General features: G+C 66.2%; 2 protein-coding genes across 2 annotated transcripts; one reads left to right on the top strand and one right to left on the bottom strand.

Moving 5' to 3' along the window:
• The first annotated feature begins 18 nt into the window (after positions 1-18).
• CHLRE_16g682013v5 (uncharacterized protein) lies at positions 19-3,864 on the top strand. The gene is made up of 6 exons (XM_043071450.1): positions 19-1,160; positions 1,334-1,623; positions 1,827-2,029; positions 2,307-2,481; positions 2,743-3,001; positions 3,258-3,864. Exons 1-6 carry the CDS (start codon positions 446-448, stop codon positions 3,560-3,562), a joined length of 1,947 nt encoding a protein of 648 aa, XP_042915748.1. The 5' UTR covers positions 19-445; the 3' UTR covers positions 3,563-3,864.
• A 2-nt stretch (positions 3,865-3,866) lies between these two features.
• CHLRE_16g681657v5 (uncharacterized protein) lies at positions 3,867-10,468 on the bottom strand. The gene is made up of 15 exons (XM_043071439.1): positions 10,195-10,468; positions 9,813-10,040; positions 9,380-9,670; positions 8,978-9,139; positions 8,689-8,774; positions 8,484-8,558; positions 8,240-8,327; positions 6,562-8,095; positions 6,298-6,369; positions 6,078-6,167; positions 5,716-5,906; positions 5,326-5,487; positions 5,064-5,172; positions 4,864-4,925; positions 3,867-4,707 (listed from the first exon to the last, which is right to left on the bottom strand). Exons 1-15 carry the CDS (start codon positions 10,332-10,334, stop codon positions 4,425-4,427), a joined length of 3,573 nt encoding a protein of 1,190 aa, XP_042915747.1. The 5' UTR covers positions 10,335-10,468; the 3' UTR covers positions 3,867-4,424.
• Between the last annotated feature and the right edge of the window lies 1 nt (position 10,469).

Here is a 10,469-nt window from a genome sequence, read left to right as displayed (position 1 = left end):
CCAAACCTTGAAACCCATCACCTCCCAATCCTCTCAAACCTCAATTGCTGCGAGTTTCAGATTCCACATCTCAGCGCGGACGCGTGGGCACACGTGTCACAGGTCTCCGCCTGTGTGGATACCACGGCGCATGCCACGCGCATGAGCCTCAGGGCTGAGGCCTTGCCACAGATCTGCGGCTGCTATTAGACAGACATAGTCCTCAACGCTGCGGCTGTCTAGCCTGCTGGCTTGGGCCGGCAGCAGGGCCACTCCTGTGACGGCGCTGCGTCAACGCTTGCATCCTGCAGCGCCAGCGTGGCCCTGCTCCGGCACCCCCGAGCTCAGGACTGGTACTGTGCACAGCTGCAGCGTGGGGCGCTTTCTTACGGTGCTGTCGAGACGGCAGAACATGTCATCTCTGCAGCTGAGCAGCTCTTTGCCTGCAGTGTGCAAGACCGGAATGATGATAGCTCCGGCTCCTGAACCGCAGCCGTCGGCAGAGGCCCAGTATGGGGCCGAGGCGACAGAGGCAGCCGCCGAATGCCGTGGCATTGCACAGCGCAAGCGAGGGCGCAGTACACGGGCAGCTGTGGAAGTAGCTGTGAGCGGCACGGTTGCGGGGGAAGCGGCGGAGCAGGAGCAGGAGGCGGCGCTGGTCAGCCGCCCCACTCGCCGCGCCAAGCAGGCGGCGGCCAGCGCCATTGCTGCCACAGCCGTTAAGGAGGCGTCTACTCGCCGGACGCGCGCTTCGGCTGCGGCTGTTGCCGCCGTGAAGAGGGAGGTTGACGAGGACGCAAGCGAGGGGGAAGCGGAGAGGGAGGAGGACCACGATGAAGGCAAGGCTAAGCCCAAGGCCTCTGCGAAGCCGCGGGCGCGAGCACCGCCCCGCAAAAAGGTGCAGGGGCAGCAGCAGCAGCAGCAGCAGCAGCAGCAGCAGCAGCAGCAGCAGCAGCAGCTGGCGGAGGATGAGGGTGCTGAGTTCGAAAAGGAAGCCGCGGAGCCGGCCCACACTCCCTCCAAGCCCCCGGCTCCCAAGCGGGCCAGGGGCGGTGGCGCAGGCAAAGCTGCGGTGGCGAAGAGCCCCGGCAAGGCGGCTGCGGCTGTGCAGCTTCTGGACGAGGCCGAGGCGGCGACGCTGGCAGCCGCACCGCTGCTGGACCTGGGACAGCTGGTGGCGGGTGGGTGGCTGGGTGGGTGGCCGGGTGGGTGGGTGCGGCCGCGATTTCGTGTGCATGTGTCGTGTGTGGCTGCAATGCCTCTGGCTGCTACTGGGCTCTGGGGCCGTGCAGGGGCAGTACTGGGAGCTGCGATTACCTGCTTTGAACGGGCTCTGCGTTCGTCCTGGCCGCAGGCAAGCTCATCCGGCGGCCCTCTGCCTCGGTCAAGACGCCGTACGTCGCTGACATCCAGTTGCTGCCGCCGCCACCTCCGTCTGCACACCCCGACGGTGAAGCCGGCAAGGACGCCGCCGCTGCTGGCGCAGGCGTAACCGAGCACGGGCGTGTTGGTGAGCTGGTGCTGGCCCACGCACCCGCCATGGACTGTGCGGGCATGGTCACCCCCGGGGCCACAGTCTACATGAGCAAGTCCGCGCCGAGGGCGCCTGGCGTGCCGCCTGCCGCCACCTCGCACGCCATCCAGGTATGCATTGTACATGTGGCGGTTTCCAATGCGATTGCCGCATCCTCCTCGCCCGCACGGGATCCTGTCACCGCCCAGCCCAACTCTGCACCGCCACAACCAAGCATCTTGCAGTGCATCCCAGCGCGCTTGGGAGTTGGTCCTCGTAGCCTCCACCACCAACCTAACCACCCAGCCCTACCAAATTATTTCGTATCGTACAGTTGGTGGAGGATCAGCGCCCCAGCGGCACCGCGGCGGTCGTGGGCTACCACCCGCAGTTGGCGGAGCGGTTGGCTGCGGAGCTGGTGCGGAGGCGGCTGCTGGAGGCGGCACTGGGGGCGGGGCGGGTGGTGGGGCTGGAGAGCCAGCGCACCTTTGGCAACACGCGCGTGGACTACGTGCTGAGAATGGAGGACGGCAGCAGGTGCGGGCGGGCAGGTGTGGGGTCTGGGTTGCGGGTGTGCGGGACAGGCTGCGCCTGTGCGGCTAGTGGTGCAGTGTGGTGCTCTGGGCGCCTCCCCGGCCACGGTAACAAAAGCTGTTGCAGCGTCGGAAAGTTGGTAAGCAGCTACCCCGGAGCACTTCCGCGGTGTCTTTCCTGGCGGCTACTGGCTGCTCCTGTTGGCAAGTTGCACCAGGACGCATGTACAGTCCTTGCCCCGTTGCTGCCTTTCCGACCCCTCGCTCCCGTCCCTTTACAGGATGCTGCTGGAGGTGAAGAACGTGGTGTGTGCGGATTTCCCGGACGTGCCGGGCGGCGTGCCTCCAGGCCGGCCGGCTGTGGGCGTGTACAAGGTGCCCGTGCCCAGCGGCTGCCTGGACGACTACAGCCCCACAGCGCTGTTCCCGCACGGCGCCCAGAAGCCCAAGATAAAGGTGGGCGCATGCCCATGCATCTTTGGGCCGCGTGGTGTTTGCCGTGCTTACAATGGTGGGAGCAGCGTCTGCACGTATGACAGTAGCTGGGTTGCAGCCGAGTCGGGGTAGGGTGAGGTGTGGTGTCACCCGTCTCCTGCTCTGGCACCGGCTGCGTGCCACGCGGGAATGGAGGTCGCCGCTGTGCACCAGCGCCTGCCTGTCTCCCCGACCGACCGACCGACCGACCGACCAACCGACCGACCGGGCGGCTTCCTGCAGGTGGTGTCGGATCGCGCCATCAAGCACGTCACGGAGCTCACCGCACTGCACAAACATGGCCGCGAGCTGCCGGAGGCCGGCGACGACAGCGGCAGCAGCAGCGGCCAGGGCAAGGGCGAGGGCGAGGGCAGTGCTGGGGAGGGCCGGCTGCGGTGTGCTGTGCTGTTCCTCGTGAACCGGTCTGACTGCGCCGCGTTCCGGCCCTGCCACGAGGCGGACCCGCTGTTCGCGCAGGTGCTCAAGGCGGCGGAGGAGGCGGGTGAGGACTCACAGGGGGGGGGGAGAGGTTGGGGGCCGGACATGGTCAGGATGTTGAAGCTGGGGGAGTTGTGACAGCCGGGGGAGTGCAATCACATTGTGAGGGCTTGTGGGGCTGTGAAACATTTGCCAGACCTGACCCACCAGACCCACGCGCAAGATCTGAATCCTCACGTTCTCCACGTCACTGGCTCGTGAACTGCGTCAGCAGGTCCCTCTTGTAACCAATGCAATCTATCGCGCACTGCCGTACTCAGGCGTGAAGCTGGTCGCCTACGACGTGGTGTGGCGTGGCGGCGCGGCGTACGCGGGCCGCCACCTACCGGTCGTGTTCGGGCCGGGTGTCACCTCGGCCTACGACCCGGCGCGGCTGGCTGAGGTGCTGCACTTCAACGCCACCGACCCCCGGAAGAACTGGAAGAGCACCAAAGCCAAGGCGGCAGGGAAGGCGGAGGCGGCTGTGAAGGGCGGCAAGGCGGCTGGGGGTGCCAAGGCCGCCAGCAGGCGTGGCGGCAAGAAGGCGAAGAAGGGGGAGAGCGTGAGCGACGAGGATTCGGAGTAGGTGAGGGAGAAGCAACGAGCGGAGGGGATGGATAAGTGCGCAGGTAGATAGCCAGAGTCGAGGCAAGAGCGAGCAAGAAAGGAGTGACATCCGTGAGCCTGTTGCAGTGCGAGGGGCGCAACTCCGGCGAGTATGGCAAGGAGTCAAAGAGGGAGGCAGAGAGCTGAGTAGAGGGGTGACTTTGTACCGTATGTGAGTTTCGTTCCGAGACGGGGAGGACGGCGAGAGGGCCAGGCGGCCATGGCGAGGATGTTCAGGGGGTGACCGTGATGGAACATGGCAAGGGGCAGGAAAGCGTAGCGTTCAGGGGGTGACCCGAGAGGTGTGTGCAGTGGCGAACGAGGCTGCGATCTAGACATTCACAAAGCGTCTATGAGACTGTGACCACGTTTCTGCTTCGAAGAAACACGAGGCATTGAGATACTCTCGTACAACGTGTGGCTGTTCCCATACGAACCCTTGACAGTGAGGGTTTGGGACCATCTGACGTGTAACGTATAGCGCCACTAACGCTACAGTCCACAGCATTCTCCCAGCTTTGCTACACACACGCAGATCCCCGTTGATGCACACACACAGCAGCAGTTGCAACCGCAGTATTTATACTGGCATTAAGACCCTTCCAAAGTCGCAGCGTTTAAACTTCCCACAAACCCATATGCAGTGACCTGCGCAGTACCGTCATCACCTGAACCTCTTTCATTGGGAAACACGTACTTTGCACCAAAAACCGAACATCCTGCTTTCTAGCGTCCAAAGCCTCAACGACGCATTCTTAGTCCATCGTCGTTATCCTGCGGCAACCTGCCCTGTCCGGCCTTTACCCGCCACGCAACGCCGACCCCTGCATCCGCATCCAGCGTTACCCAAGCGGGGGCGGCGCGCCGCTGAGCGCCTTGTCCAGGGCCCCCGATGCGCCCTGCGCCGCCTGCAGTGCACTCACAATGGTGGCCTGGTGGGTGGTTAGCAGCGCGGCCTGCTGCCGGGCGGCGTCCAGGCGCGCCGTCATCAGGCGCAGCTGCTCCCGCAGGCCCTTGGCCTCCTCCGCCGCCTCGGCGTGCGCCTTGCCCACCGCCGCGTACTGCGCCTCCTTGTGCGCCAGGTCGTCACGGGCGCGCCGCAGCTCGGCCTCCACGTTGGCAAGCCTGGCATGTGGGGTCGGTGGGGCCGAAGAAGGGGTAGGGGCAGGTGTAGGGGTGGGGTTGGGTTGGGATGACGAAGGGGGTGTCAACGTGCGGACAAGCGCAGCACAAATGGGGCCAAGATGAGGGGTAGGGGCGTGGGGGCTCGCTCGCGCGCACCTGGCGCTGGCCTGCGCCAGCTCCGCTTGCGCTTTCTCGCGGAAGCGCGTGAACTCCGTGCTCTGCGGGCGAGAACAAGCAACACGCAGCGATGAACGTGTCTTACGGAGAAAGACAGAGACTGCGAAGAAAGGTACACAGGCCTGGTACACCGCCAATCGCATACCCGCCGGCAGTGGGCGAAAGCGGACGCGTCTTACCGTGTCGTTGAGCTGCCTCTGCAGCTGCTGGTTTGCGTCCCTCGCCTCCGCCAGCTCCCGCTCGCTGCGCTGCCGCTCGTCTTGCACGCGGCGCAGCGCGCCCTCCTGACTGCAGCATCAAACACAGCCAACACACGAGCTCTTGAACAATTCATCACCAACCATACAATGCCGCACTCCCCAACCGCCCGAACGGTGGCAGCACTACGGTATCCCCCGCATTTGCAGCCCTCCCCCATGCGGCCGTTGAGGAACCACTCACTCCTGGTTGCGGCTGGCGGCGGTGCGCAGCTGTGTCCGCAGCTCTGCCAGCTCGCGGTCGCGCTCCTTCAGCTCCTCCCCCCGCCGCAGCTGCTCCTCCCGCACCGCACTGCGCAAGCTGGCCACCTCGGCCGCGGCGCGCTGGTGCTGAGCCTCCAGACCCCTGGCAGGTGCGCGTGCGTACAGGAGTGTGCGTGTGTGTAGGCTTGCGTGCGGAATTGTGGAGGTGTGCGCAGATGTGCGCAGCGGATAGGGCCAGATGCAATGAGCGTATGCTGCAGCGCCTTCCGTTGCCCAGGCGATGTGGGTGTCTGAGAGTACAGGCCTAAACTGCAAAAGAGGGCTGCGGCCAGGTGGACCCGCCTATCTTTCCAAACTCTCAACCACCCACCTGCAGCGGTCCTCCTGTATGCGCCGCTCCTCCTGCCGGGCTCGGTCCTCGCTCTGCCGCGCGGCCTCCGCGTCGCGCAGCGTCCGCTCCCGGTCCGCCAGCTGGGCCGCCGCCGCCGCTGCCGCCTGCTGCGCCGCCGCCAGTTGCTGTCGCATTGCCGCCGCCTGTGTCCGCTCAGCGTCCAGATTGGCCTACGTGGAGCGGCGGCACGGCATCAACTTGGCAAGGTGTGCCATTTTGCCTGTGCAGCTGGTAAACTCAGGTGCTTGCGCTTGCTCCCTTCAAAGACAACTGGCCTGTCGACACTCAGAAGGTTGGATGCGACGACATTCAGTACACAGCAACGGACTGGACCGCCGCACCTGCGCATGCGCAAGCTCTTGCTCCTTGGCTCGCCTCTCCGCTGTTGCCGCATCCGCATTCCGCCGTGCCAGCGCCAGGTCAGCAGCCAGCTGTTGCGCGGGGAGGCAGGTGCACGCGACACAAATGTAAGCACTCAGGCACCAGTGCGGCGCTACTGACCGTCAGCTTGAAACCAGGCAGCTAAGCATGGCTTTGCAGCCATGTACGCAAGCCCCTTACCGCAGCGCTGTCCTGCACCTGCCGCCGCAATTCGGCGTTCTCGTCTTGCGCCCGTTGCAACTGCTGCAGCAACTGTAAGCATCAGGGTGCGATACAGGTAACGTGCAAGCCGGCTTGTAACCTTTGCGCAATCCTTCACAAACCACGCCTCAGGCATGCAACCAAACAGCAGCGCGCGTGTTGCAGTGTGTGGGTTCGGTCCCTCCTGTGAGCCTCGTGCTCCACCACGCACCCCCACCCTCACCCTCAACCTCACGCCCTCACCCCATTGAGCAAGTCGTTCTGCGAGTTGGAGCCCAGCTGCGCGGCCGTCTGTGGCGGCGGGTAGGCCTGCACCTGCACCTGCGGCTGGTGCTGGTGCTGGTGCTGGTGCGGGGGCGAGGGCGGCCGGTGCAGGTACGCTGCTGGCGCCGAGCCACCCGCCGGCCCCTGCGGCTGCTGGCCCCCAGCCGCCGCCGCCGCCGTGGTTGCAGCCACCGCCGCCGTCGCCGCTGCCGTTGCTGCTGCCGCTATGGTGGCGGTGTCAGGTCCGGAGCCTGGCGGTAAGCCGCGCAGCTCCGTCTGGGTTTGCCAGGTCAGCCCGACCGCGGGCGCACCGGCAGTCAAGCTGCCCGGCTGCTGCTGTGGTACGCGGGCGGATGCCGCAGCCGTCACGTGCGTAGCCGCGCCCACTGCCGCCCCAACACCACCTCGCACCATGGGCGGCGCGGAGCCATGGCGCAGGCCATGCCCCAGAGGATGTAGGTGCTGATGCGGCTGCCCCTGCTGGAGCGGGTGCGGCAGCGACTGCTCGGGCTGCTGCAGCGCAGCCATGGCGGCGCCAGAAGCTGAGGATGCCCTTTGTAGGGGGGCTCCCGCTTGCTGCTGCTGCTGCTGCTGCTGCTGCTGCTGCTGGGCTCTTGTTGCCGCGGGGGCGACACCGCCTGCGGCTGCTGCCTGGGCCGTCCCAGCCGCTGCCACCGCCTCCTCAGTCGCCTGACGCTTGGCTGGTCGTGCCCCAGCCGCAGCCTCTGCGTCCTTCTCCTGTCCCTGTGCGGCCGCGGCATCTGACAGCGCGCTGCGGCCGCGGCGGCCCCCGCCTAGCCACTGCCCCTCCATTGTCGGGCCGGCCGCGGCATCTGCCTTGGCGCCGCTCCCGCGTCTCACCGGCGTGCGCGCCGGGGACTTGGCCGCCGACGGCACGAGCGCCTGCTCGGCTGTCAGGTCTATCAAGTCCTGGGCCGCGCCATACGCCCCTGTCCCACCACTACCACCAGCAGCAGCTGCCGTAGCGCCGCCTGCGGCGTTCCTGCCGCCACGGCCCGCTGCCGGCAGCTGCGCAGCTGGCAGTGCCTTGGCAGCTGGGCCGGCCGACGTCCCGAGGCGCGACACCGCGGAGGGTGCGTGGGGACTGGCGCTGCGGCCGCCGTCGGGCGAGGGTGGTGGGGGCGTGCGCCGGCTGCCGGCGCTCTGGCCCGTGTCGCCCATGGCGGATGCCGCGCGAGGCGGCGACGGCGGCGCCCGGCGCATGGGCGCGGTCACGTCCTGGTGGGCTACACTGGGCTGCGGCTGAGGCTTGGCGGCCGGCTGTGCATGCACCTGGGCCTGGGCCTGTGCTTGGGCCTGCTGGAGGGGCGGCTGCGGCGCTGGTGCCGTCTGGCGACCTGGTGGCGAGGGCGTGCGCTTCCGTGCGGCCGCCTGCTGTGGCGCTGTCGAGCCTTGCGCTGCTTGCGCTGCTTGCGCGCGCGGCAGCGTCAGGGCTGGCATGGGCTCGGCGGCCGGGGTGCCCAGCTGCAGGAGGTAGACGTCTGACGTGTACCTGCCGGCCACACGGCAAGAGGCAGGTTAGGAAGCACATGCACGCGTCGGCGCCATCCTGCAACAGCAGGGCATGCCGTTGCCGATACAGCTGTAGCCAGGGCGCATGCACGGCTATCACCGCACAGCCCACCGGCACCCGCACCTGCTTTGCCCGGTGCCGCTGCCAACGTATCCGGCAATGACGAACAGGTGGTGGCTGCCCACCAGGCTGATGGTGTGAGCCGAGCGACCTGCGAGGGCGTAGAGAAGGACAACATTTTGGACCCTTTAGAATCATTACGGACCATATTGGACCACAAACCGCTTTCAGCACTTAAAACATTATACTAGAGCATACCGCAACGTAGCCCCTTCTGACATGCTTAAAAACCTGAGCTGAGGCCTACCATGGGGCTTCGCCGCCGCGGCGCTGCCCGTTGCCGGCGGCGGCGGCTCGTCCATACGCGACCACGTGAGTGCACCTGTGGGGCGCACACAACCCATTCCAGCGGATCAAGTGCTCTGTCAACGATCCAAGATATCCAGCATGCATACCAACAACCTAGGGCGTCCAGACGCGGGCCCGCAAGAGCAGCGGCACACGTACCGTACCTGTCTTGGGGTCCACCAACAGGGTCAGCACGTCGCCCAGTCGGTCCGCCTGGTCGCCCGCCGCCGCCCCGCCATGAATCAACAGCCTGCCTCGCACAGCGCACACCGGAACAGCGCGTAAACCTCTGTTTCAAGTAAGCCACATCTGCCGCGCTTTGGCAGAGACCTCTGGCCCTGTTGCTGTACCCGGCATTTCCCTTTCTACCGGCCTTCCACCCTCCACCCAGCGGCTCTACCACCTTTCCACCCTTCCGCGCCGCTCCACCCCGCCCCCTCCCCACCCCCGCACCTGTTGCCCAGCGCCACCGCCCGGTGGCTGGACCTGCCCAGCGGCATGGCGCCGCCCACCCGGCCCGGGTCCAGCCAGGCGCCTGCCGCCGGGTCGAACACGGCCAGCTGCTGGCGGTCCTCCAGCACTGCCGCATCCGTGCGCCCGCCGTACACGTAAAGCCTGTGGAGGCGTGGGTGTCAGGTCGCCACGGCGCGGCATCAACCCCGGTGCCGGGAACGTGAATTGTGTGGGGCGAGGCGTTACGAGTGCATATACGCGCAGATGCAAGGAAGCTCATGATCAGGGAGGTAGGCGATCACTGCCGTAAGCTAGCTGCCAAGCCCCAACACACAGGCCGTGAGGCAGCGCTGCACCGCACAGCCCATTTGCACACACACGCGCGGCGTGCCCTCCCCGCACCTGCCGCCCAGCGAGGTGCAGCTGTGGTAGGCGCGCGGCAGCGGCGGCGCCACGCCCACCAGGCCTGCGCCTGCTCCCGCCGCGCCCACGACGCCCGGCAGCGGCCCCACGATGGTGACCAGGCGCTCCACTGTGCGGCTGCCGGTGCGCAGAAGGACCAGGTCGTTGAGGAAGGTGGGTTCCGTGGCGCCGGAGGTGGGGCCGTACCCGCCGAACAGGAGGATGGAGGAGGGGTCGGTGGGGTGCAGGTCGGCGGAGTGGGCGGTGCGCTTGAGGAGGGTGGCGTCACCCCTGCGGTATTGGTGTGGGTGACGTGGTGTGGACGAGGTCAGCTGGAGAATGCGGCCGGTGAGTCCCACGAACCTCAGAGGAACGTTGTTTTCTGATGCCCTGAGATTTGAACGCGGTCGTGATGATGGGCGGCTAAGCCCACCTGATTTGGGGTTTGCTCCATGCCATGGTGACGACGTCCAACACGTGCACGTCATCCAGCACGTTCTCCTTGTCGCTGCCGCTCACCACCCATAGCTGCCGCCCGCCCACCAGCGTTGCCGTGTGGTTGGCGCGCGCGCGGAAGCCGTTGGGGATGACGGGGCATACCACGGTCCATGTGTACGAGGCGGTGTCGAACTTGAGCAGGTCAGAGAAGAACTGGTTGGACCTGCAGGGTGACAGGGCGCGCGGGAAGCAGGCTGTGTTCTGGGGCAGGCAGGTAGGCCACCACGAGCCTGTCATATTGCGCAAGTTGCCAAAGCGTTTGTTCGGGTATATATGACCAGAAATGTACCGTGCATGCTCTATATGACGTCGCTTACCCTCTGCGGCCCCCAACGATGTAAATTGAGCTCCCGACGACGGTCGCTGAGTGCGAGGCCCGCTCAAGCCTAAGATTTCGTTGGTGCTCTGTGGTACGTACGTTGACGAGGCGCCAGCGGGAGCTCCCGTTCACGCTCATCGACTCATGAAGCCGTCGCGTCTACAGGATAAGCCTTCCTCAGCTTTAAACTTCCGTGCACGGCCACAGACGCAAGGCAACAATGTCGATGAAGTTGTTGTTAGCGCAGGTGGCGTGAGGTTGGCCAATGGTTCT

This window comes from Chlamydomonas reinhardtii, chromosome 16 (assembly GCF_000002595.2).
Source record: "Chlamydomonas reinhardtii strain CC-503 cw92 mt+ chromosome 16, whole genome shotgun sequence".
NCBI classification, from domain to species: domain Eukaryota; kingdom Viridiplantae; phylum Chlorophyta; class Chlorophyceae; order Chlamydomonadales; family Chlamydomonadaceae; genus Chlamydomonas; species Chlamydomonas reinhardtii.
The sequence above is the reverse complement of the archived record's forward strand: the minus strand, read 5'-3'. Positions and strand labels throughout refer to the sequence as shown.

Coding starts and splice junctions, on each gene's coding strand:
- CHLRE_16g682013v5 (XM_043071450.1), top strand. CDS start 446: ATGATAGCTCCGGCTCCTGAACCGCAGCCGTCGGCAGAGGCCCAGTAT. Junction 1,624..1,826: donor CCACCTCGCACGCCATCCAG/GTATGCATTGTA, acceptor CGTATCGTACAG/TTGGTGGAGGATCAGCGCCC. Junction 3,002..3,257: donor CAAGGCGGCGGAGGAGGCGG/GTGAGGACTCAC, acceptor TGCCGTACTCAG/GCGTGAAGCTGGTCGCCTAC.
- CHLRE_16g681657v5 (XM_043071439.1), bottom strand. CDS start 10,334: ATGAGCGTGAACGGGAGCTCCCGCTGGCGCCTCGTCAACGTACGTACC. Junction 9,140..9,379: donor TGCACCTCGCTGGGCGGCAG/GTGCGGGGAGGG, acceptor ACGCCTCCACAG/GCTTTACGTGTACGGCGGGC. Junction 8,096..8,239: donor AGCGGCACCGGGCAAAGCAG/GTGCGGGTGCCG, acceptor TGTGGCCGGCAG/GTACACGTCAGACGTCTACC.